This window comes from Argentina anserina, chromosome 3 (genome assembly GCF_933775445.1).
Source record: "Argentina anserina chromosome 3, drPotAnse1.1, whole genome shotgun sequence".
NCBI classification, from domain to species: domain Eukaryota; kingdom Viridiplantae; phylum Streptophyta; class Magnoliopsida; order Rosales; family Rosaceae; genus Argentina; species Argentina anserina.
The window spans coordinates 26,159,370-26,185,746 of record NC_065874.1 but is presented as its reverse complement, the minus strand read 5'-3'; the positions used below and the strand labels follow the sequence as shown (position 1 = coordinate 26,185,746).

Here is a 26,377-nt window from a genome sequence, read left to right as displayed (position 1 = left end):
AATCTAAAAAAGACTCGATACAATTGGGTATTATCCATTCACTTATAAGTTGTATATTATTTGTCATATTTCAGATGTAGGATCTCTCCTCCAACTCAAACCAAAAATAAATGGACCTACATTTTGTATGATGTTTGATGCAATGCGTCAAAACTCAGATAGAAAATTTCAACTCGTCACTCTCACTTTGAAATGAACTATTTAGGCTGCAGAGAGCTCCCCCTTTCATTACCTAACAAAATTTAGGCAGATTTAGGTTGCACTGTTGCAGTACCCATATCTCCTTAGCAAAATTCTATACCTGTTTTTTCCCAACTATTATTGTTGAATCCTTTTGCTTCAACGCATATATATTAGGCAAAAAGATTACTGTGGTCTCAATTCTCTTTGAAAGCATGAAACTTTAACAGCAGGGTGTCCTGTGCTGGTTGCATGGAAAAGGCAAAAAACTGCTGGGGGGCTTCTAATCAAACTTCTAGTAATTGTGATCATGAGTTGCCTAACTACCAAGTAAAACTATTAACTGTGCAGCAAAGATTGGTCTGTAAAAAGCTTTCAATAAATATGCTAAAGAATCCTAATTCATGAGTACCCTCCTTGGTCCAGTACTGTTAGACCTACTTTGGGCAATGGAAGGTATAGAACTGAAGGGTCGAAACTTCCTAACAACAACAATAATTCAGGTACAAAGCACACCTACTCGAACGCACATCATTTTTGAAAGGTTCAAAGCGAAGCTGTTTGTTTATTAATGTAAATAATTATTGTTCAAGATTTAAGGAATTTGATCCATCGGATTTGAGTTGGACATTAGTGATTTGTATACTCAAAAAGATCTAGTATTCGATCATTTACTTGTGTAAAACACCAAATATAGTGAGTTTTATCAAAATTAGGTCTCAATGAAGTAGAGTGGTAGTAATAGTAGTAGCACGTACACCTGCGAACATTTCTACTCTCTTCTATAGCAAATAGCTTTTATTTTTAATTTTTTGAAAGATATAGCGAATAGCTTTTGGAATATAGGCAAGATTATGCAATGAAAAAAAGCTTATTACAAGTAGCATGAAAATAAGAGGGTTTATTTCATTCCCCTCTTTCTGTTACGGATTAGATAATATGAGATCTCAGAAAGCAACTGGAGGAGGGTTTTAGTTTTGGCAGTAGTAGCTAGGTCTAATAATTAGTGCCTTCATCACCTTGGCAGCAGTTGATGTGATCTTCATCGATTCTGTGAGTCATCATTATCCACCATCCCGGGTACACACTATATTCTCTGTGTTACCCATGCCTTATGAATTTCATTAATCTTCTCACGAGAATGCGATGTTACTACTTTCTGAATTTGGATTTTTCGTAAGTTTCAATCCTTCAGGATTCGTATGCGAGTGTTTACAAAGGTGTATTACGTGTAATCAGTTTTATTTGTACTATATTACAAGGATCATATCATATCGAAAAACAATACCGTAAAATAATATAAAATCCACTTTATCACGATGCTGACTAGTGACTACTATGAATATGAATAAACATCGATTTATTCTCCTATTAAACTACACACCTCATTTTGAGGACAAATAAAGCATAATGAGTGCGAGGACAGAATTTCATTCAACTCATTATTACTATATATAATGCGAATTCAATTCATTTCTATCCACATTTTATGATTTAAAGTATGAGTACTGGACCATTAAATATTTAAACTATTAACTGTGCACATTAAATATTGAACGTTTGATACTTGCATCTTTACCAACTCGACCACATTTTAGTGATTATGTTCTTGAGTCGTAGGAGGAGATCTAGCATTGTTTAATCTAATAATTATTCCAAAGCTAAGAAATTGACCAGAGTCCAGGCGCATTATGAGAAATGGATTGTTGAGTTGAGTGTCGTTGGAGTGGTGTGGCAGCGAGCAGTAGGCTCTCACTGTCTCACAGTCAGTCCCTACCACCTTTCGCCATAAATGAATTCAAGCAGCTCCAAGCTCCAAGCATCTTTCTTTCATTCCAACTCCCTTATTTACTACTCTTCCCTCCTTCCCATACATAACTCTCCCTCTCTCTCTCTCTCTCTCTGCGTTTTGTTCTGTAGGTTGCTTTAAGTTTGGAGTGGATGGTTTGAGTTGCTCCCTTGAGAGTTTTCTGTTCTGGGTTTTGGTTTTGTCTTTGGTTGATATTGGTTTTGTGTGAGGGAATGGAAACTGAGGAAAAGCACGTGGGTGAGGGGCGTGATGAGAATTCAAGCCAAGGGGCAATTGTTGCTTCTCCAGTTGTTCCAAAGGTACCAACTTTGTGCTTGCTTCTCTGTAAATTCTTTCCTCTTTATTATTCAAGTATCCTGTGTTTCATTCTTCGTTTATTCCTGGTTCGGCTTCTCTGTTTTTTACAATCAGAGGCAAAAGGTGATATTGGTTTGTTTGAAAGTATTGATTTTTTTTTTCAACTTTCCCTGATTAATGAACACTGAGCTAAGTTCGGTTACTTCTATATGACTCTTGTGTTTTTTGCGCTTCCGGGTTTTGGGTCTTAGATATTGCTACATATGTAAACATATGCCGCGTGCAATCATTCTCCAATTCTCCATTGGGATCATTGGCTTGGATGTGTGTGAGTTATGATCTGTACACAGTAATTATATAAATCACAGACAAAACTACAAAAACTATACTGTAATGACTAATCAAATTGTCAGATTTGTAATGTTTGATGTTTCAGCAGAGACCAAAGTGTATGACTTTTCTTGTTGTCTTTTCCCTACACATGGCAATATTTAAGTTTCTTGTTTTCAACAAATTTAGCGTTGAAATAGTATTTCTGTATTTAATTTTTGAAAGAGGTAGGAATACTCATTCTTAGGTTTAAACTTTATTGGCCTAGTGAAAAATGCCTGAGGCAGATATGATTCATTAATTCAGTGAACACATTCATGTGCACTCATTTATCAGTTACATGAGATCAGCAGCCAGTATTGGACTTTGTTTTGCTTAGCTAAAATATGAAAGTCCATGCCATAATGATAAAAGTTAGCAGAATAAGCACTCCAGCTCCATACTACATTCTCATAGTAGTACAAAAAGCAATTTATAAGTACTGATTTACAAACTTAGGAATCTACGCCAGAAACTGTCTTGTAATGCAGAGAATAGATGATCATTTACTCACCAAATAATAAACTTGTTGTCCATTATGTCTCTTGAATTTACAGGTTTTCTTTTTCCTTGCCTAAAATGAAATACTTACATTAAGAAAAGGAAAATGTTTTAAACTAGCGGATGCTGCTTCTATGTTTTGAAGCCAGCTATATGAGTTACAATTCAAACCAAGTAGGGACTAGGGAAAATTTGTACCTTTTTCAACTAAGTTAGAGATATGGCATTGTTTAGGCTACCTTCTCTTTTCTGAGCTGATTATTTTAGATTAATCAAATTTAAAATCCTGAAAATTTGAAATAAAAATGGATTGTTTGGCTGGCTAATAAACGAAACTATAGATTACAATACCTAGTTACATCCTAATCAATTCATGTTATATCCTTGTGTCTTCAGGTTGAAGTCTCAGTAGGAATAACTGAAGAAACACCTCAAGTTCATCCATGGAAGCGACAAAATCTCCACCTGGAGATACCCTCAAGAACACAAGAAGATGGAGCTCAGGATTATGTTGCGATAAAGATGCCTCCAACACCAAGTCCCACACCTAGGAAAGTAAATTTCAATCTTACTCCAGGTTCAAGAGATGCAAGAATTGGTGGATCTCCAGGCCCGTCTTCATCCAAAGGAAAATCTTGTAAAAGATCTCTTTTCCCAAAACTCAGCTTCAAGAATCGAACTTCTTCAGATGTAGAGAAGGCCGCTAACCTAGCTTTGGAAGGGTCCCCTGCAGCACCACCAAGAGAAAAGCCTTCCATACCAAGGTCATTGTCCCTTACAAAACTATTCACTCCGCGGATGAAGAGAACATCATCTCTACCTGTAACTCCTATTGCACAGTCACTCCCAGAATCTACACATGGTGGAAGTGTTGGTGGCTCTCTAAATTCAGCAGTACGTTCCATGCATTAATATCTGGTTTTTAAGTCTTACCTACTTGATCATTTCATCCATTTCATTATTAACACTACTTGAGTACTTCATTATGACTATTCATATATAAATGATGTTACGCATTGCACATACTAAATAGACGATCAGAACCAGAAGTGAACAACACTTTTGAAGCATATTAATCTCTTATAGACCTAGGATCTTTTCCTTCTATTTCTTTTTTCAGATATTGCCGTCTCAGCATGCTCATCTATACAAATAGGCATTATTTTGTTTTGAGAGGTTAGTTTTTACTTCTCTTTTCAGAAAAAAGGAGCCCATCGACAGATAGCTCGCTCACTTTCAGTTCCAATTAACCCTAAAGAAAAGGTTACCTTGAGGAGGATGGATTCCTTTTTTCGTGTAATACCTTCTACCCCTCGAGTGAAAGAGGGTGGCGTAATATCAACTAGTTCCCCAACAGCACATGCTGGTAACGTTCTTGTCTTAGTTCTTACAAGAACAGATAATTCTGATCTTTTAATAATTACTAATAGCTTCTCTAAATGTTGACTTTGTAGGGTAACATGTTTACTCTGCCCTGTTTTTTATTCTTACTCTACGTATGTCCAAAATCTGCTACTTCTTTCTCCAAAACAAAAAAATGCTACTTAAGAGTTACAGCAGTCTTACTATTCTGAATTTCTGATGGTCAGGAAACGATGATGACCATGGTGAAGACATACCTGAAGAAGAGGCTGTATGCCGAATCTGTCTAGTTGAACTGTGTGAAGGGGGTGAAACCCTCAAAATGGAATGCAGTTGCAAAGGTGAACTTGCTCTGGCCCATCAGGAATGTGCTGTAAAATGGTTTAGTATCAAAGGTAACAAGACCTGTGATATATGCAAGCAAGAGGTCCTAAACCTGCCTGTCACTCTATTACGAATACAAAGTGTTCGCGCTCAAAGTAGTGGAAGTATATTTCGGCAGGAAGAGGCTAACGGATACTGGCAAGTTTTCAATTACTTCAATAGGCAGTAGAAGTTTGTAGCTTGGAAACTGTATCCTTGTGTCATCTATAATATATTCTTTTGCTAATATTTTTAATTAATATCTCAGGGTTTGGCAGGAAGTGCCTGTGCTCGTCATTGTTAGCATGCTTGCCTACTTCTGTTTTCTTGAGCAGCTACTGGTATAATTTCGAAATCTAAAGTCTAAACTACAGAACTGTCAATTTTACTGTAACTTTTCCTATGGTGATGATTAATATGTCATCTACAGGTTGAGAAAATGGGTACTGGTGCAATTGCCATCTCGCTTCCGTTTTCTTGTGTACTGGGACTCCTCTCATCAATGACCTCATCAACCATGGGTAGGCTTGCAATCTTTAGTAACTCTGTCAAGTTTTCCTGTTGTTTCAAGGAAAAATAGTGGGAACTTGTCATAGTCAGAAAGTCAATAATGGTTGTGTTTGGTGGAGCTTCTCAGCTCTGCGCTTATAAGCAAAGCAGCCTGATAGTGTTTGGTAAATTGAAAACACGGAGCTTTTCTGAGAAGCCAAGGCTTTTTCAAGCCAAAACCAGAAGGAGCTCATACCCTCCTAATATTACTTGTAGACTGTTGATTTGCTATACTAACTGTTGGAGTTTTTGTGTTTAGTCAAAAGAAGATTTGTGTGGGTGTATGCGTCGGTTCAGTTTGCTCTGGTGGTTTTATTTGCACATATATTTTACTCTTTGGTAAGAGGCTCTCCTCAACATATCATCTTTCATTTGTTAGTATGGCAGTTTTATTACATATAGAAAACAATGAGTTTGAATGCTTGGATTATGTTGTGGCCTCAGGTACGGGTTCAAGCAGTTCTTTGCATCCTTCTGGCAACATTTGCCGGACTGGGTGTTGCAATGAGTGGGAGTTCCATCATTGTCGAGATCCTGAGATGGAAAAGAAGATTGCAGACTAGGTCCGAGCAAAGCCATAGCCAATCCTAATTTGTGACAGCATCTGCTGAGTTAGAAAATCCAGGCACTCTGATTAATGCCAATCAGTGCTTGATATCACATCTTATAATTAAGACTTAGGATGAGAGTTTTGATGGTTTTGTAATATATTCAGGAATATTTTGTATGTTTACCCACTCTTAATACAAGACTTGATATTGTATAGACTTTCAAAAATTTGTACCATCTTCTCATCCAAAATTGTCGCCAAAGTTGGAGCCCCGGAGGCATTCATGCCAATGTTTTCAAATGTGAAAGTGAAGATGCCTTGAGGCAAATCCAATAAATATTAAATATATACATTACATTAATAAAAATAGATCCTTGTAAATATCATAGTTCAAAATAACATAAAACTCATTGTTTAGTTCTTTAAAAGTTCCAAATAAGATTTCAATGACATAAAATAGTTCAAACATAGACTCAAACTACATCAATGCAAAGAGAACCACACTTCAATCGTCCGTATCATCATACTCAAATCCAGTCACACCCACATGAATATCATTACAATCATCGATGTTGAATGCAATAGTATGAGGAGACAAAGTAAGATCTTCTATCTCATCTTCATCATCTCTAAGTAATGCAGCAAGTTTTTTCATTTTCTGCTTGTTTCTTCTTTTACCTAAAGAGAAAGCTTGAAATTAAAAATGGAAGGATACATATATTCTAAACAACTAAATAACATATTAGTAAGAAACTACTTACTTAAGCCTTCATCACTCTTTCTTTTATTACTTTTATCAGTGGAAGGTGGGTAAAGAGGCTCATCAAGTCCCAAATCTTCATCCAACACAAGCTCATCATCCATGACCGGCTTCTCTAATGGCTCCACAGAAATAGGAACTCGAGTTGAAAGATTTTGTTCATAACAATCATTTGGCACATTCCTTATAGTATCCACCTCAAATACATCCTCTTCAAGCCAAGAAAGATCACTTGGGAGAATTGGATCTTTTCCCTCTAATATCCATCATCATCAGAATCAATTTCCTCCACTAATATAGGATCAAACTTCTTTGATCTTCTTCTAATGTCTCTCCCTTAATTAAGAGTTTTACTTCACATAAACCAATGCATTTAATATTTTGTGTTCAAATCTATTCCTTTTCTGTGTGAATCTGAAACCAACATAAGAATAAACTTAAAAGTAAGCAACTACATAGTTGAAATTTATGATAACAATCAAACATATGACCTTACCGACTCAAAGGTGCTCCAATTCCTCTCACATCGAGATGCACTACAAGTCAAGCTAAGGACACAGACTGCAAACTTCATCAACTCAAGTGTTTCCTCTCCAAAACGCTCCCACAAACTTGCTATAAAAAATAAAAACAACACTATTATCATCTATAAAGACTTAAGTATAGACATTTGTATTATAAAAATAACATAAGATGCATTACATGGATTTTTTATCTTTCTAGAGTGTATGGCAATCAGAGTTCAAAACTCTCCAAGGCATTTGTCAAACATCTCCAATTGGATGTCAGCTTTCAAGCGATCATCAAAAGACATCATCTGATTCATACATTTATACAACCCCTTCTTCACTTCTATAATAGTAGAGAAGTTGTCCTCATAATGCAATTAAGGGTTTAGGTAGTAACCGACAGCATGTAAAGGCTGATGGAGTTGAGGAGTCCAGCTTGCATCAATTGTATTCCAAATTGGTTGATAGTGTCTTAGGTTCTTCTTCAAACTAAATGCAATTTTCTCTTTGGCAGCATCCATTAATTCATATATGTACCCCATAGTAGGTCTTACTTCGGAATCAACCTCCCTCAAGAAACACACTAATGACAACACACCCTTCACACACAAAAAAACACCACTCCAAAAGTTTTTTCTAAAAAAGAACAATGGCACAAACCTGTATTGCTTCATGGCTTTTAACAAAAGGGCCTTCATCCCACTGTTTGTTATTAAACATCATTTGAAGAGGCTGCTTATGCTTATAGATGCTTTGAAGAGTGAGAAAGGTAGCTACAAAATGAGTCACAACTAGTTGGATTATCTCCTTGTTGCTTGTGAATTCCCTCATAAAAAAAAGACCCATGTGTGACCATAGAGAAACTTAACCATTTTCTTAGCGCTTTTAATTTATTTCTCAAAGATTACCATTTTGCTAATATCTTCAAGCATACGATCAATACAATGCGCTACACATGACGTCCACCCCAATCTTTCTCGTCTTTGCATAAGCCTAAGTCTCGCATTCTTATAATTGGATGCATTATCGGTGACTATTTGAATCACATTCTCTTCCCCAACTTCTCACACCACATCATCCAAATATTTTAACATCAAAGATCTATTTTTCACACTACCGGATGCATCAATGGACTTCAAAAAGAAAATATCAACCGAACTATTCACAAGAAAAATTAAGAAGCACCCTACCCTTTCCATTAGTCCAACCATCCGACATAATGGAACATCCATATTTCTCCCAAGCTTGCTTATGCTCTAACAAATACATATCAATGTCTTCAACTTCTTCCCTAAGAATTCAAGTTCTTAATTCATGCATACGAGGCTTAAATCTTACACCATACTTAGCAATGCCCTCTAATATAACTAATCAAAATGGATCATTAATTGTATTGAAAGGAAGCACTCTAGAAAACATAAAACAACCAACCATCAAACAAACATCTTTCCTGAACTCTTTTCTGTAAGCCTCATTCAATACAATTAACTTAGGCTCTGAAGCCACATATTTATCAATCGGTCCTATAACTTTTGGCTGGGCAGCGGTACTCCCACAATTTGAACTTAGTTTGTGTTCAACAACATTACTCTCACACCAATATCTGTCCCTATCTCACGCAAAATAACAGTTCTCTTATTTTTATCATCTTTAACATCCTTAATAGCTATTTGAAATTCTTTCTTTACATCTTTAGGGACTTTATTACAAGCTTTCATGCAACCCAAAATGTCTGCTAAATTATGCTTAAGCCTCGATAGTGCCACTACATACTTGATTACAAAAAATACATCTAAAATATTTCTCCCTTTCTGTTTTCTTTGTATACTTCAAGGTCTTATCTCTTCCATCTTCCCATTTCTCACTCATCACTAATATAATTACCAACCACAATCACACACAAACAACAAAAACCCAGCAGTGAGCAAATTAACATAACCATTTACACAAGACTAAGAGAAACTAATAGAGTGTAGCAAAGATAACTAACTTGATAGAGACCAGATTGGGTAGATAGATTGAGGTTGGAACGTGATAGGCGCAAGAGGTAGAGAGAGTGAGAGAGGCTGAGAGCTGCTTCTGCGGGTCATTAGGTCGAATGGATTTGAGGTTGGGTTAAATAATAACCCAAAACGACATCGTTTGGATGAGAATGAAAAAAAATGTCTTCATCTTCTTCCTCACATCACGCCCCGCTTTCGTTTTTTAGTTGCCTCAATGCTCCAGGCAGTCGCCTTTCTAGCAGCGCGTCGGCGTTTGAGCCGGCGAGGCTTTTCATCCCTGCCTCGCACTGAAGCACACATCAACAATGCCTCTGTCTCGCATTTGAAAACATTGATTCATGCTAGTAAAAGTCGGGAGATGCTCATTTTCTCATCCAAGGCCAACATGTGGAAAAGACTGAAACTTCATCCCGATTATTGGTTTGGTTATAGTATGGGGACACTTCTATAGGAGACAAGGAGGAGTTTCAAATAATGCCACCGCCAACTGAGGATGGTGAGCTCAATTAGCCATCTCCACCGTTATGGAGACTGTGTGTGCATTTGATTTTCCAAAAGTTGATATTGTTGGCTCCGTTGATATGTGGGTAATGAAAACATATGGTGTGCCTAACTCATGGAGAAAACTCTTTAATTTGAAGGTTCCCAAGAGATTGGTTACATGTACATCTCTACGAATGGTTACATACAGTGAGGACCAAATTGGGATGGAGTTGATAAGGAGTGGTCATACCAAAGAGGAGCTTGAAACGCTTATGTCAATTCCGAATACTAATGAGAACATATATAATTGCATATGAAGAGTCTCTACTTTGGCTTTATTCATTAGTCACTCCTCATCTTCAAAAATTTTAGCCCTCTTTTTTCTTTTGGATACAAAAAGTTTAGGTGAGAGCTTGGTTGCGCTACACCACCATCGTCAGGGTAAACCCACAATCTCAACCATAAATGACTTACAATGGACACGTACCTGTCACACAACCCTCACTTGAATTGTTTCAGTTCACCTTTGTAATCAAATTTGAGTCACACACTCTCTTTATTTTTATGTTGTGCCTTAACGCGAGTACAATTCTAGAAAACCATCACTACACTTTAATTTTTCAATGCATTTTTTTCCAGAATCTGTACAAGGAGCAAAGTCTATTGCATGCCATGAACTAGGCAAAAGGCACGTCAAGTGATTAGGTGCTTACAAACATGGAAGTGTCTAGTTTGATTTCCAATCCGAATCACCGTTGTTGGGCACCTAAAATTTGAAAGTTTTCTGTTTAATTACTTTGTATAATTTACATAATTACACATAAAGATATTTCTTTTGTTCTTTCTACCTCCTCTTACAATCTGTCTCATAATAAAAAATTAATCAGGTTCTATATGTATTTTGATTTTTTGTGATCCATGCTTACTCTTCAATTTCTTGATTCGACTGCATGTCAGGGCATGTGTTGTCTTAAGTCATGTTTGTTTCATGGAATCATTGCCTTGAGAAAGAAAAGTGATTCATTTTATTTGTTTGCAAAGCAACGAAAATAAAAGGGAAAGGAAAATGTTTCCTAAAATATTGGAAAATTGATGGGAAAGTGGTTCCCTCCATGCAATTCATGGAATCATTTTCCCATCCAAATTTCTACAATTATTGGACCAAACTAACCTTAACTTTTGTCACTAGTACACAATACATAGCTTGTCCACATATAAGTTCACAATTTCATTAGATTGATGTCAAATGCATAGACATATAAAATAAGTCAATAAGAAACATTCTTAATTTTTCGCAATTAAAAGCCGAAAGAAATACAATTACCATCTACACCCAAGCCAAACTCTCCATATGCTGATAAGCATCTCCCCATTTAACAGGTGAAGATGTGTATATGTCGCATATTGTCTTAAAACTCTGCTCTTGAATATTGAATGAGAAGACCATATGAGCATTGCGCAGCAAGAGGACTGGGTAATGTTTCCAATTTTCCTCCTTATCAGGATATAAAGATAGACAACATAATGGGCTAGTATAAGGAAATGCGGCACTCTGAGACCAAGATTAACCTAGTACTTGACAAACCAGCCATAGTAATCCTTCCCCATCTCCAGCAAGTCAAGTCGGTTTGTATCAGTCAAACACATTTCAATAAGATGCAAACAACCACCAGACACCCAAAAAAAAAATCTTTCGTTGACTTATAGCAAAGCTCATCTACCACTCCATAATGCCCTTCAACTATGTCATAGTGAACCGAGCAACGAAACGTGCTCAGCCAATTAATCCTCCCATTACAATATACACCGGGTAGAAACTTCATGGACGGAAACCACATATCAATAGACTTGCAAGCCCTGCAGGTTCGAGTCTCAGAAGAATATATCTCAAACTCAATCTCACAAGACCTGTGGGTTTGAGTATCAGGGGTCAAAATAAGCACCAGCTTATAATGAGGAGATATGGAGGGATCAAAAGCCAGAGCAACACTCAAGAGTGTTGTTGTGAGTTTCAAAGAGGGATGAAGAACAATTTGGGAGAAACAGATAGTTGTGGGATTAACCACATAGAATTTTTTGGGGATTGAGAACTCATTACTACAAAGGAGCAGGCCATTACAGGACTGATGAATTTTGAGGTGGTGTGGGTCTGGGATAAAACTGAGGGGCGTGGATGGGCCTAAGTTAGTATTGTTAGGAAGGAGGGAGATAAATTGGGGTGGCTGTATGAGATAGGGGGAGTTGTGGTGGTTTTGTTTATGAAGAAGCCAGAGGAGAATTTAGTAGTAGGGTTGCTAAGGGTATGGGCATGATAAAATTTGGGGTTGGAGATGAGAGAGCACCAGAGCTTAGAGACACATTTTAAGCGGTTGAGTGATTTGGCTGGTAAGCAAAGGAGGAGTTGTTTTAGGAGGTCTTCATTGTAACCTATTGTTTCGGCTGCTGCTGAGCCCCTCTGCATTTTCCAGCCCTTTGCTTCACTATGACGACTGAGTCAGTGAATGAGAGCAAAAGAGGTTTTAGTGAAATACCATTTGCTCCTAATCCCAACCCAAAAAGAAAGATCAAAACTTTAATCCAAAACCAGAATGCATATAAAGATCAGAACTTTATTAACAACTTGATCATGAAGTTTTGGATGAAAAAACCAAGACCAAATATATAGTAATGTTTTTATTACAAAAAGCATTAACATCATAATCACTACTGTCCTGCAAACAAGTAGTATTTGAAGATCCACACATAAATTCACTTATAAATCTGGGGTATATATTAAGAGCCAACAATGTCTTGATAAAAATGAATCCCAGATTCTATCAAGAGCTTCCCATAAATCTAAACATAAAAGGATGATAAAATCAAAGTATACGTGATTTCAGCAACATAACATAAAAGGGTAATTCAATTGCACGAAATTCTACAGACCCAATTACTCTTTATTCAAATTGACTAGATTTATGGAACAAATGAATTCAAAATTTTACTAAAGAGGCAGCAATCAGAAAACTCGAATTGAAAACTAGAGTTGGTAGAGAGAGTGAGATATTACGTTGCTAAAGCAGAGAAGCAGAGTGGGTTCATGAACCTGGGGAAGGCAGTCTCATCTTTGACGCACCATTTTAAGAGAAAGAGACTGAGAGAGTTCCTCTCCCCATTGGTTAGGTTTGATTCGTTTGAAGTGTGGACGAAGAAGAAGTGGGTCAATGGTAATTTGTTGAAAATCATTGGGTTCTTAATGGTATTTAAAAAATTATTTTAAACCTAAGACTCCATAATCCAACTTTCAAAGTTTGAGCCTCAACTATCAATCGATTTCCAACACTATTGCTAATTTGATTTTTTTTAAACATTGTTGTTCCGGGAGAAAAACTATTATATCTTTTTGTGTGTCTTACCCTAATAGGTTTCTTGTTAGGAGATGGATTAGCATCTCTGTAATAGATTAGGACTCTGAATCCTATGAGATTGTGGTTTTATAATGCCTATATATAGGCTCTCATATCATTCAATAAAACACAGTTATTTCATTCTGCATCACGTTATCACGCACTTTGCCCTAAAACCTTGAACTTTTAGAGCCCTAGAAAATTTTTTCTCTCCCGCCGGTCGCCTTCGTCTCCAGCCTCCGGCAACCTTCTCGTCGCCGCTCCTCGTCGGCGACAACCCCTACCGCCGCTCCTGATCGTCACCATTGCAGACCCCCTGCAGCCTCTGCCGACTCTTTCAGCCCCTGCACGCAGCCTCGCAACTTCGTAGGGTCTCCTCCGCAAAATAATATTTTTGTCCCGCAAAACCCTGCATCAAAGCATTCAAGATTGCTCCCCCTCATATTCACACAAGAAACGCGAACTTCACAAGCAACGTCTTCGCTCAAGAGAAGCTACTCTCGTCTTCTCCACACCTTCAAAGGTAAAATTTTCATTAACGTTCCCGCTTTTGAAGGTGGCGGGAGGCAACAAGGCCGGTCTCGGCCCAAGTCCAAGTCCAATACCGCACGGTGTGGCCGAGCTTGCCTCTCACGGCAGCTCCACGGCTTTCATGCCGTCAGTGGCGGCATCCCTTCCTTCAAACGAGCTTGTGATGCCTCTCGTGCTTTCTAATGCCTCCATGACAATTTCTTATGCTTATCGCTTGTTTTGCAAAGCTTGTTCTCTTGCTAATTTCAAGGAAGTCATTATTTTGCTAAAGCTTCAACTGAGAACATTCATTTCTTACAACGTATCCAAGGTGATATTTGTGAACCTATTCAACCAAAATGTGGACCTTTTAGATATTTTATGGTATTAGTCGGTGCATCGACGCGTTGGTCACACGTCGCTTTGCTATCCACAAGGAATGCTGCATTTACTAACTTATTAGCAGAGATCATCAAACTTCGGGCTCACCACCCCAACTATCCTATTAAATCCATTCGTTTGGATAATGCTGGAAAATTCACCTCCAAAACTTTTGATGATTACTGCATGTCTATTGGGACCGAAGTTGAACATCATGTTCCTCATGTTCATTCACAGAACGGTCTAGCAGAGGCTACCATCAAGCGTATTCAGCTTGTTGCTCGGGCAATGGTTATGGGTACTAACCTACCGGTCTCTGCGTGGGGATATGCAGTGTTGCATGCAGCGACACTTATTCGTTTCAGACCCGCGGCTAATCAAGCGTTTAGTGCGTACAAGATGGTTACTGATTACGAACCCAATATTTCACACTTACGCATTTTTGGTTGCGCCGTCTATGTGCGTACTTAGATGAGTCCTCAAAGACGATTAGGTATCTATGTTGGCTATAATTCCCCAACGATTGTCCGCTACTTAGAACTAACCACCAGAGATCTCTTTACTGTAAGATTTGCAAATTGTCACTTTGATGAGACATGCTTCCTGTCGTTAGGGGGAGATGAGAATGTTATCATTCCAAATGAACGTCAGGAATTGACGTGGTGTGTCCCCACTATGTCTCATTATGATCCCCGCACTGCTCAAAGTGAGTTAGAAGTGTAACGCATTATCGACCTCCATAAAGTCGCGGATTCAATGCCAGACGGCTTAGTAGATATTGCTAAAGTGACGAGATCAAACATACCCGCTGCAAATGTACCGGCACTGTTGGATGTCCCGAAATACGGGGGTAGAAGACAAGCTTCTGGACCTAGCAACGTTGGCACCGCCCGTGACAGTCAGACAGAGGCCGACGGCGGCACCACCATACGCCGTGGTGTTGTCGGTGCTCCTTGTGGCAACGATGGCGAGATGGCCCGACATGGAGCAGTTTCAGCCTCGACTCTTCAAAGGAAAAGGGGGAGACCGATTAACTCTAGGGATTCAAAGCCTAGAAAGAAGCGAATGACCTAGGCACAAAACGTCATCAACGATGAATCACCATCGTATGAAGTTGTCTCTGATTACAGCTATGTCAATGAATCAACTCAAGTGTTACTGTGGGACGCTATGGAACCTTGTTTGATGCTAGAGAACAACGAAATCTTAGTGAACTACACAAGTGAGCAATCGGTCTGAAACCGAGCCATTACATGTATTGATGACATTTTCGCTTATTCTGTCGCACATAAGATCATATCTGAAGACGACGTTGAACCTCGCTCTATAGCTGAATGCGAACGCAGAGCAGATTGACCGAAGTGGAAGGAAGCAATCCAGGCAGAACTTGACTCATTAGCGAAGAGATAAGTCTTCGGAAAGGTTGAATTGACTCCAAGAGATGTCAAACCAGTTGGACATAAATGAGTCTTCATTTGTAAGGGTAATGAGATGAACGGGATTGTGCGTTATAAACTAAGACTCGTGGTGCAATGATTCTCACAACAACCTTACATTGACTATGAAAAGACTTATTCTCATGTTATGGACATCATTACCTTCAGCTACCTCATTAGTCTGATAGTGTCCGAAAGACTAAACATGCAACATATGGATGTGGTCATAGCTTATCTCTATGGGGATCTTGACGCAGAGATATACATGAAAGCTCATGAAGGACTACCTTTACCTCCATCAAGTGCCTCCAGACTACGGAGTGCTTATGCAGTCAGATTACGTCGTTTGTTGTACGGGTTGAAGCAATCCGGAAGAATGTGGTACAATCAGTTGCATCGATACTTGGTGAGAAGGGGATATAAGAATGATGAACTATGCCCATGCGTGTTCATACGAAAGACAATTTTCAGATTCGTTATCGTTGTGGTTTACGTTGATGACATGAATATAATTAGTACTCTTGATGAGAATGAAGAGACCGTGTCTTATTTGAAGTCGGAATTTGAGATGAAGGACCTAGGGAGGATAAAATTTTGTCTCGGCCTTGAGCTTGTGCATAGGGCCGACAATATCTTAGTCCACCAGTCGAATTACACGCAGAATATTCTTTGACGTTTCAATATGGATCTATGCAGTCCATTGTCTAATCTCATGGTGGTCCGAAGTCTAGATATCAAGATGGATCCATTCCGTCCTAAAGAGGATGATGAAGAAGTTCTTGGTCCTGAAGTTCCATACCTTAGTGCAATTGGGGCACTATTGTATTTTGCTCAATGCACTAGATCAGACATATCTTTTCGCAGTGAACTTATTAGCTAGATTTAGCTCTGCCCCTATGCTACATCATTGGAATGGAATCAAGCATTTGTTTCGGTACTTGAAAGGTTCCCTTGACATGTGATTGTTCTACCCCTATTGCAGAGAGAACACCGCCACGGTATCTCCCCAAACCACCGCCGTCATCAACCCCGGCCTTGTCGCCGTACGCCGTAGCGACGCCGATGGCCACCATGGAGTGGAGACCATGCACGGTGCTGAGAGCAGCAACCGGTCCCGTGCAGCTCCTTCCCCCGATGCAAAGACTCCAAAGAACTTGTTAGTTGGTTATGCCGACGCAGGGTACCTCTCTGACCCTCACAAGACTCGTTCTCAAACCGGTTATGTGTTTACCATTGGGAATACGACGATATCTTGGAGATTCACGAAGCAAACTCTTGTTGCTACTTCTTCGAATCACGCGGAGATCATTGCTCTCCATGAAGCAGTTAAAGAATGTATTTGGCTACGATCACTTGTTCGTCATTCATGATTCTTGTAGATTAGTCTCTACAACTGATCGACCTACGTGCATTTATGAAGATAATGATGCTTGCATAGAGCAGACAAATTTAGGTTTCATCAAGGGAGACAACACCAAGCATATTTCGCCCAAGTTCTTCTACAACGTTCAACAACAGAAGTTCTTGAATGTTCAGATCAATCAAGTAAGTTCAGAATCCATGTTGCAGATTTGTTCACCAAGTCTTTACCTAAATCTACTTTTGTGAAACATGTGAAGAGCATTGACATGCGTCGTTTATTAGAACTTTAGAGTTTGGTAGACTTTAGGGAGAGTCTACATCACATGTTAAGATCTTTAAATAGTTGGTGCGTTGTGCTCTTTTTCCCTTCGATCAAGCTTTTGTTTTACCCAAGAGGTTTTTGTTTTTCTTGACATGGTTTTTACCGAGACAACGTTGTGCGCCATACAACCTAGACATGCGACACAAGAGGGAGTGTTCCGAGAGAATTACTATTCTACTATTGTGTGTGTCTTAGCCTAATATGTTTCATGTTAGGAGATAGATTAACATCTCTGTAATAGATTAGGACTCCAAATCCTACGAGATTGTGGTTTTGTAATGTCTATATATAGGTTCTCATATCATTCAATAATATACAGTTATTTCATCCTGCATCAATTGTCAAATTTTTAGGTAAATGGGAGTTCCAACAAACTTGCTAAAAGATTGTAGAATTTAATTTTACTAAATCGTATTGTTAAATTTATCAATTACTCATCTATAATTGAAGAAATAATTAAATATTAGCGATTTGATAAAACATAACATTTACTTATTTAACAACTATATAAAACTAGGCATATGCCCGCGCTTTGCCGCGGTATTTGTGGTTGGAGATCACAAGGGAAATACATAACATTCAACTATATTATACAAATATACATACATGGAGCTATTCTGTTCAAAACAAGAAATGCTCCAATCGCCTTAGTTTTAATTTTACAAAACAGAGGTCCATAAAGGTGGCGATTATACAAAACATTGCTCACATTAGCATATTCACTGCTAGCAAACAAAAATGCAGTGAAATTTGGACCTACATAAGTTAGATAGGTATATTCACATTTGGTTCTTTTTCTTTTGGTTATGGTTTTTGCTTGTTAAAGATGAAGTTCCTTCATTCACTTGCCTGTTACATAGATATGAGACAAAATGACTGTAGTGTAAAAAGAAATCAACATGTATATCTAAGTATGTGAGTGGTAGACAATATGAGCTTCTAAGAATGATAAATATATTAATAAGAAGTGCATTTACCTTTCAAGTTTTTTCATTGGTTGTGAGGTGAATAATGTTGTTGCACTTGCATCCATTACTCTTTTCCTCTCATTCATCTTCTCTGGTGTTGCCATGATTGGACATTGTTCTCTTTTTGATTTTGAAATTTGTTCTTTTAAGAGGATGCGTTTCACAGTCGGGTCACCAAATCTATTGATTTTTATTTCAAATACATGTTCTTGACCAATGGTGTCCTCAATTGCTTTTGGTAAAGTTTGTTGTGCCTCAGTGATAATTTGTTCACCAATTCTTCACAGTTGCAACCAAAGAGTTGTTCTGCTTGCTTCCCCATTAATGTAATAGTTGTTTCATCACTACCATCATCAATCATCATGGATACTCGGTAACTGTTTGATAAATGTGAAATAAAATTGAGATGAGCAAGCAATATATGGATAATTTGATATACATAGTGATTTGAACTTGTATATACTGCTTACTGTAATAATAGAAAGCACACATGGTTTTAATGTTTTTTATTTAAAAAATGGTAGATATTAGTAAAGCTTTAACAAATTTTAAAGATACAGTAGGAATTTAATATGAGATTGGTTACTAATAATGAGATTTAATTAACAGTTTATAAACGAATGAATTCAATATAAGAATGAAATGTGCAACTAAAATTAAGTGTAACCTTACCAAGGTAGATATTTATCTCCAGTGTCAGTGTCATGCTCAATGCAAGCCAATTCATTATTGTCATTTTTCTTGAGAATTTTGAAACAGTTTGGCAATGTACAACCTTTGTACCACCAACCATTTTGAATTAGAAATCCAACAATTGACGCTTTGCAATAGATTGCATCATCCTGTATTAGTGATATATTATAAGTTAGGATTATTGATTTAAAGTATGGTTCCAATTCAGTTAAAATTATATTAAAATATTAGTTTATTATTTAGTTACATACCTTGCAAGACTTTGGATTTAATTCATATAGTTGAGACACTGTTTTGGTGTTGTTTTCGTTCGGTTTCTCTGATACATTTGGTTTGACTATCTCCATTTTATCTTCGACTTCAGAGAACCTGCAATAATTTTCTAAGCTATGGCATCAATGTTTTCAAATATGAGAATTAATGTATAATGCATTCACTCGTGAGAAACTCTACTTTGCTTTGTATTCTTCTTTCTCATCAATGTCGGGATTCAAAATGATGCATGTATGATCACCACCTGATGCAATCAGCTCATCTGCCAATTAGAAAACTAAAGAGTTAAGAGCAATTGTTGGTTATAATAGTGCAATTTTTTTATTGGGATTGGTCCTTACTCTTATACATTGTTATTCTCAAGCTAGTGATTACAGCAAATACTGATTGTGGCATTTCCTGAATAGCTTTGCAATCAAAATTCTTTGCAGGATCACCCCAAAGGGACACTTTGAGCACTTCTCTCCTGTATTTAATATATATAAATTTTTTTTCAGACTTGGCTATATATATAACATATGTCTGTGTATTGGGGTCTGTTAATGTCTTACCTCAAGTTTACAATCTTTATTTTGCGCACTGTCTGCATTTTCTCTGTCCATTTCACATTAACTTCATAATCCAGTGATACGATTTTGATACAACCATAAAGATCTTTCATATTACAAAAAGGAAAGCATTATTAGTTTGACAACATAATACCTTTTATTTTTAACAGAAAAAGTAATGCAAAAACTGAAAAAAAAATTGAAAAAGTACTTGCAAGAACATTTTGTTTGCCAAGCTGGGCAATGAATTCATGAAATTGAAGAAGATGAAATCCATATCTTGGAGGTGAATGAGTTGTCTCATTGATAGGCACAAAATTGGTGTATCTATTGAAGAGCAGTTGTGCTTGATGATTGACCAATTTGACTCCCGTTGGTGCGTAATTTTTCCTGCTATGAAACTTGTATATATCATAGGTTTGTCCTTCTTCTATTTTTGCAGACACAGCTTGACAGTACTGCTCTTCAAGGATGCCCTCAATTCTATCCCCCTGCAATTGATAGAAGACATTAAGTAATCATGTTTATGGTTACAAAATGCAATGTAGTTATTTCTATGTTTATTTATTTTCATTGATTGGACAAATTATTCTTTTATATTGATCAAATGAACAAATTTAAGTACCAACTACAATATACAGCTTCCAGAATCTAATAGTAGCCAAATTATAATATAAGCTAATGATATAAGTTATTACTTAAGTTAGCTCTAGAGAAATAGGAAAAAAGAAAAATTATAAGAAACTGATATTATATTTGTTCTTAGGCAAGATTTCACAAATAGGTATAAGTAATTGTGATTTGTTTCTAATTGAAGTACCATTTCGTCAATCAGGAGATAATGAAGACCATCATATGCATCACTATTGTGTACATTAGATCTCCAGATCCTGCTCACACGAACTCTGATTTTGTGATACAAAGTGAACAGTTTTATGTCACGAATGAGTGTTGGAGTTCTGTCAATATCCTTTGATGCCTGAAAGTAAGAAAGTAGATTGGTCAACAAATGGTTACCAGGAGGATTAGTCATGTTGTAAAACAATGTGTGAACTTTTTAAATTTACCATTAGTAGATGTTCTAATCGTCGATAAGATGATATTTAGTCTTCTGATAAGGAGCTTTAATCTGAAAGTAATTACAGGAGCCATGAGTTATTTGGAAACTAACAGTAAGATATGAACAAAGAAATTTTGAATAGAGAGGACAAAGTGGCTTACTTACAAAGCCAAAATTTTAAACAGGAAAAAAAACAATTAAGAAATAGTGCAGTAGAGATTGAGAAGAAGTTAATAAGAATTGCTTCAGCTAATACAAAGCTTGAAATAAGCAATATGATGAAGTTGGATGAAACAGAAGAAGAGAATAGAAAGAAAGAGAAGAAGATAATCAATGTAGAGTTCAATCTTACCAGTGTTTATGATAGAGAGGATAGTGACGTATTCAGTATGGGTTGGATGATTTATATAGGGAAAGAATTGTATGGTTGAGAGTGTATCTTGTACTGTTTGAGATAAGGATGTGGTGGCTATTCTGCTATAAGACTTTCAAAGATTCCATCACATTCTAGAAGTATCACAAAATTAAATGTGTATATTCATGTTTATCCACCATTTAATTAAAATGGGGAGTAAATTGATTTGCAGTGAAACTCTTAAAAGTGTCAAGACATTCTGGAAGCATTGTAAAATAAAAATATGTATGCTATTGTTTGATTGAGATTAAGAGTAATTAAGCTGGTTGTTATGTTTTGACTGTTTGAATAAACCAATTAACTTTTGAAATTTTAGGAGAAGAGGGTGTTCACGTGTTGATACAGACACATATAGTAAGATTACTTTTATCATTATAGGTCGAAAATAAATAACGTTTTTACCATAAACATGAAAGTGGACAAACCTGGGAGTTTAATAAATTTCTTCTATCAATATTTTGACATGTTTCCATTTTTTGAAGCTCATTGTGTTCACTATATCTGTAAGTCTGTGACAATGTAATGATAAGAAAAGATCAATATACATTGTGATTCATTGAACCTGAATTATTGGCAAATACTTGGACATTGTAATTTACATATTTAAGTTTAATTTTTATTTATGTGCTAATAAAGTAACAAAAAAAGCTTGGAACATTCGTAAAGGAGAAGTACATCATGGTAAGAAACTAAAAAAAAATACAAAAGTTGGCAATATTTTATTGATATACAATTAATTGCATGTGATGCTGATCATGAATCAAAAGATTGCCCAATGGCATTAACATATGATAGGAACAGAGCGTGTGAATCTGAACATCCATACTTGGTGACAGTTCTACAAAATAGAAGGTGAGATTATTACTTAGCTCCATTCACTTCTGCTTTGTTAATTTATACCTTTCTCTCAACCCTGTTAGAATGCAAAGAGTTAGCTACATAATAGTCTACATAAAAGACTGATTGTATATAAATAGCAGTGTTATAGCATATGCAATAAGAATGATGTTTTGGAGTTACTGAGCTGTATTTATTGACTTAGTTGAATTGTTATTTTCTCACTTAGTTTTCCCATAAAAAAACAAAGAGAATATTAACCAAATAATACTCAAAAGTAATACACAATTTCAGGAGATTACAATATATATTCATCAAAGTTAGTGCATTATTATTAACTAAAATGCAAAGTAGACTATATTGAGAAAGCAAGTGATGCGGTTGAATATAATTTAATTTTTGAATATATATAAGTAAAATCTGTATTACGAAGGTTTATAGGAAAAATATCATCAATTTAGCTATATAAAATGACATGTTTTGATTATTAATTATCCATATATTTATATACAGTGTGGATCATTGTTTTGTCTTTCTAAATAATATGCAAAGTTAGAATATCTTTACCTCACAACATGTCAACAAATTTTCAGGGAAAAAAATGATAGCTTCAATTTTGATAACTACAATCTCTTTATCTGCGCACAAAGACAGTTGGCTCCTCATCTCAAAGATCATAATGTATAGCTTTAGCAAAATATTTTAAAATAGCTCGGATCGTATCATGCTCTACATTCTAAAACAGAGAGCATTGTCACCGAATTTTCATTCTTTGTAATGAAGTTCCTCTGCCTACATTAATCAGTTTCAATCAGATTTAGTCTTCTCAAGCTATATGAAAACAAATTGCATATGTATGCTCGTAGGAAACTTTGGCTATTAACAATTAAACTTTCAGCATGTTTTACTGTACTTGTTATATTAGTAAGAATATATAATATTCCTAATTGTTTTTTTTTCTTTGTGTATGCTCCATTAGAGTTCAATCCAAATGATAAGTAACATACTAATAAAATCGGTATCAACAAACTCTAAGAGTTGGAACTTGCATGATCAACATTTTGTTGTAGCTATAAAACAGTTCTCACTTTTTTCTTTTGAAGCTTCCAGCAAGTGGAGCTCAATATTTCTGGATAATCAATCTTACCAAGACTGTATAGCATCAAGGTCTTGCATTCTTTCCCTACAGCATTATAGGTCAGTGAAAGATTGGTGAGATTTTTTTTAGAAATGAAAATTAGAAAGAAGTTACCGATAAACTGTACAAAATTTAGTTTTCATATTTTCTCCTTCTAAAATCAAAGTATGAACGACACAACTCAGAAATTTCAATGTTCAAAAACATGCTTAAGCACAAACCAGTGAACTATTATTAATTGGAGATCATTTATAAAATATGTTAACTACAGTGAGCATATCAATTCCCTGTTACTCTATGGTGTAGGTTACGTTGAGTCGTTAATAGGAACATTTGTTACCATATATAGTGAAGTGAGTCGTCATCAACAAAACATGGTACCCATTGTTTAGGACAGACTGAAGGTTTGTAAAACTGAAAAGGGTTGGAGGAGGCCTTACATCAGGTTTCCACTTTAGCGATAATCCACAGACTCAACAGGAAGCTATTCATCATCTTCAAATGGTGATCAATTTAATTCCCTACATGAAAAATATTCAAACCTAAGTTAAGCCTAAATCAAGGAAATGAAAATCCACAGACTCAACAGGAAGCTATTCATCATCTTCAAATGGTGATCAATTTAATTCCCTACATGAAAAATATTCAAACCTAAGTCAAGCGTAAATCAAGGAAATGAAAGGTCTCAAGGACCAACTTGTTCATCATCACTTGTTGTTGTTGCTGCTTAAATTCTAGTCCATGATGGGTATGCCTCAAAAAGAAGGAATTGAGTTATGTCATATGGTTAATGACTGAGAGCTGAATTTGGTGCTAAGACATTGTGAGAATTGATTCACCAAAAATGCTGTAAAAGTACTAAAAATTCGATCATTTCCACATGATTTGGCCTTATCCTAGCCTTCACCTTAAGAAATGATTTGCATATCAATAAAGAGGTAAGACTTATGAAAAGTTTAAAAACAAGTGGATACTAAATTGATTTTAGAGATTTTAAGAAGTTTAATATGTAATTAGTGTTCATCTAGTAGATTTCCCTAAAAAGCTTTAGCTCAATCAAGATAATTTCAATGTAACCATAGAAATGTAAGGAAGAATTAATTGATAATATAAAACCACTTATGGGGAGAGTTTTTTGGCTCCATGAAAAGTAATGCACAAACTGGAAAAAATCTCATTGAAAAATTAGGCTTAACCTGCAAGAACATTTTGGCTGCCAAGCTGGGCAATGAATTCATGAAATTGAAGAAGGTGAAATTCATATCTTGGAGGTGAATGAGTTGTTTCATTGATAGGCACAAAATTGGTATATCCATGGAAGAGTGGCTATGCTTTATGGTCGGCTAATTTGATTTCCATTGGCGCGTAATTTTTATTACAATGGAATTTGTAAATATCATAGAGTTGAGCTTCTTCCATTTTTGCAGGCACAGCTTGACAATATTGCTTTTCAAGAAGTGTTGCAAGAAGAGTTCCTTTTTTAACTTCAATTATCAAATGTGAATATGCTAAATTAAAACGTTTATGAATATTTACTCATAACTTCTGACCTTTTGTAATACATCTTTAAACACTATATTTTTTGTGTATGTATTTGGAATATTGTTATTATTGTGTATCATAATTTTAAGACGATTTTTTGATGTAGCTCTTGATAATGCAACATAAAGTTGTCCATGACTGAAAATTGGTTCAGAAAGAAATACACCAACTTAATTGAGTGATTGACCTTGACTTTTATTTATAGTCATTGCATAGCATGGTCTTACGGGAAACTGACGCTGTTTAAATGTAAATGGTCACTTGTGTTCTGTCGCAATTAAAGTAATTCTTGGTATAAAAACTTTTTGTCCAATATTGTTTCCTGTTAATATTTTTGCCTCTATTAATCTATCAAACAACTTTGTTATTATCAATCTTGTGCCATTACAAAGACCATTTGTTTGATTTATGTTTCTCAATAGCATGATTGGCATATCAACTTTTAAAGTTAATTCATGTAATGGAAGTCCATTAAATTCGAGTTGGTTTAAGAATTCAGTTGGGTATAAAAGATTAATATATTCATAATATCCAGAGTCGGCAGAAATTGTGTCATGACTATAATATGTAGTAACATCACCTGGTAATAAGTTTATTGCATAATTATTTAGGCAAAAATGCCGATTTGCACCCTAAACTTGGCTGAAATTGTCAATTTGCATCCCGAACTTGTATTTGAGTCAATTTACCTCCTAAACTTGGTAAAAATTGCCGATTTACACCCTGAACTTGTATTTGAGTCAATTTACCTCCTAAACTTGGTAAAAATTGCCGATTTGCACCCCATCCGTTAAATTTAACTGTTTCTATCTAATTTTGCGTCACATGTCATGTACATGAGGGGTAATGTTGTCATTTTCTATATATATGGCTAGATACTATATTTGGGATGAACCGTATTTCTTAAAAAACAAATAAAAATATTCTTTAAAATGAGGATTATTTTGTTAATCAAATTATTTATTTATATCTTTTTTCTACATACTTAACCCTACTTTGAATTATATATTCAACATATCCACCCATTCAAATATAGTGTGTTGGGTATAAATATATTTTTATATGTACACATTGTTGTAGGAGGAACAAAACGAGAATAATAACGACGTAATAGAACCTTACGTAACCGTTTATTGATTGATAATGAGGCCAATATATAGACATTACATAACCACAATCCCGTAGGATTCGGAGTCTTAATCTATTACAGAGATGCGAATCTATCTCTAACAGGAAACCTAATAAGACTAAGACACACACAATGGTAGAATAATAATTCTCTCGGAACACACATTTATTTTTAATTTTCAATGTATTTATTTATTCATATTTTTTCTAATATCTTTTAACATACCATATCACATAAAATAATAAATATATAAATCAATAACATGTTTCGAAAAAACAAACATTGTAGCAAGTATTCCTCTTAAGTAATTTTATTAATTTATTTCATTATTAAATATGAATAAATATATAATGACAATACTACCCCTTAAATGCATGACATACGACTTAAAATTGGATTGAAAACATTAAATTTAACGGATAGGGTTCAAAATCAGCAATTTTTACCAAGTTTAGGTGGTAAATTGACTCAAATGCAAGTTCGGGTGTAAATCGGCAATTTTTACCAAGTTTAGGAGGTAAATTGACTCAAATACAAGTTCATGGTGCAAATTGACAATTTCAGCCAAGTTTAGGGTGTAAATCAGCATTTTTGCCAATTATTTATGTTTATAACAGTTGAATTACGTGCAGTGACAATTG

General features: G+C 35.9%; 2 protein-coding genes and 1 pseudogene across 2 annotated transcripts; 1 reads left to right on the top strand and 2 right to left on the bottom strand.

The window, feature by feature from the left end:
• The first annotated feature begins 2,029 nt into the window (after positions 1-2,029).
• Positions 2,030-6,224, top strand: LOC126788113 (uncharacterized). Its single transcript, XM_050514077.1, has 8 exons — positions 2,030-2,289; positions 3,554-4,051; positions 4,358-4,523; positions 4,747-5,041; positions 5,151-5,223; positions 5,313-5,403; positions 5,691-5,770; positions 5,876-6,224. The coding sequence occupies exons 1-8, from the start codon at positions 2,203-2,205 to the stop codon at positions 6,020-6,022; spliced, it is 1,437 nt and encodes a 478-aa protein (XP_050370034.1). The 5' UTR covers positions 2,030-2,202; the 3' UTR covers positions 6,023-6,224.
• A 4,822-nt stretch (positions 6,225-11,046) lies between these two features.
• On the bottom strand, positions 11,047-12,886 carry LOC126788116 (F-box protein At5g07610-like; annotated as a pseudogene).
• Positions 12,887-18,291: 5,405 nt separating this feature from the next.
• LOC126787331 (uncharacterized) lies at positions 18,292-19,728 on the bottom strand. The gene is made up of 6 exons (XM_050513235.1): positions 19,619-19,728; positions 19,409-19,533; positions 19,248-19,329; positions 19,046-19,163; positions 18,774-18,943; positions 18,292-18,478 (listed from the first exon to the last, which is right to left on the bottom strand). The coding sequence occupies exons 1-6, from the start codon at positions 19,726-19,728 to the stop codon at positions 18,292-18,294; spliced, it is 792 nt and encodes a 263-aa protein (XP_050369192.1).
• Positions 19,729-26,377: the final 6,649 nt, after the last annotated feature.

What these genes read in the sequence shown, in the direction of transcription:
- LOC126788113 (XM_050514077.1), top strand. Translation starts at nt 2,203, where the DNA reads ATGGAAACTGAGGAAAAGCACGTGGGTGAGGGGCGTGATGAGAATTCA. An exon ending in GAAGAGGCTAACGGATACTG is followed by an intron (nt 5,042 to 5,150) that starts GCAAGTTTTCAA and finishes TTAATATCTCAG; the next exon opens with GGTTTGGCAGGAAGTGCCTG. An exon ending in GTTTTCTTGAGCAGCTACTG is followed by an intron (nt 5,224 to 5,312) that starts GTATAATTTCGA and finishes TGTCATCTACAG; the next exon opens with GTTGAGAAAATGGGTACTGG.
- LOC126787331 (XM_050513235.1), bottom strand. Translation starts at nt 19,728, where the DNA reads ATGAAAGATCTTTATGGTTGTATCAAAATCGTATCACTGGATTATGAA. An exon ending in GAGAATAACAATGTATAAGA is followed by an intron (nt 19,330 to 19,408) that starts GTAAGGACCAAT and finishes TCTAATTGGCAG; the next exon opens with ATGAGCTGATTGCATCAGGT. An exon ending in TAAATCCAAAGTCTTGCAAG is followed by an intron (nt 18,944 to 19,045) that starts GTATGTAACTAA and finishes TCACTAATACAG; the next exon opens with GATGATGCAATCTATTGCAA.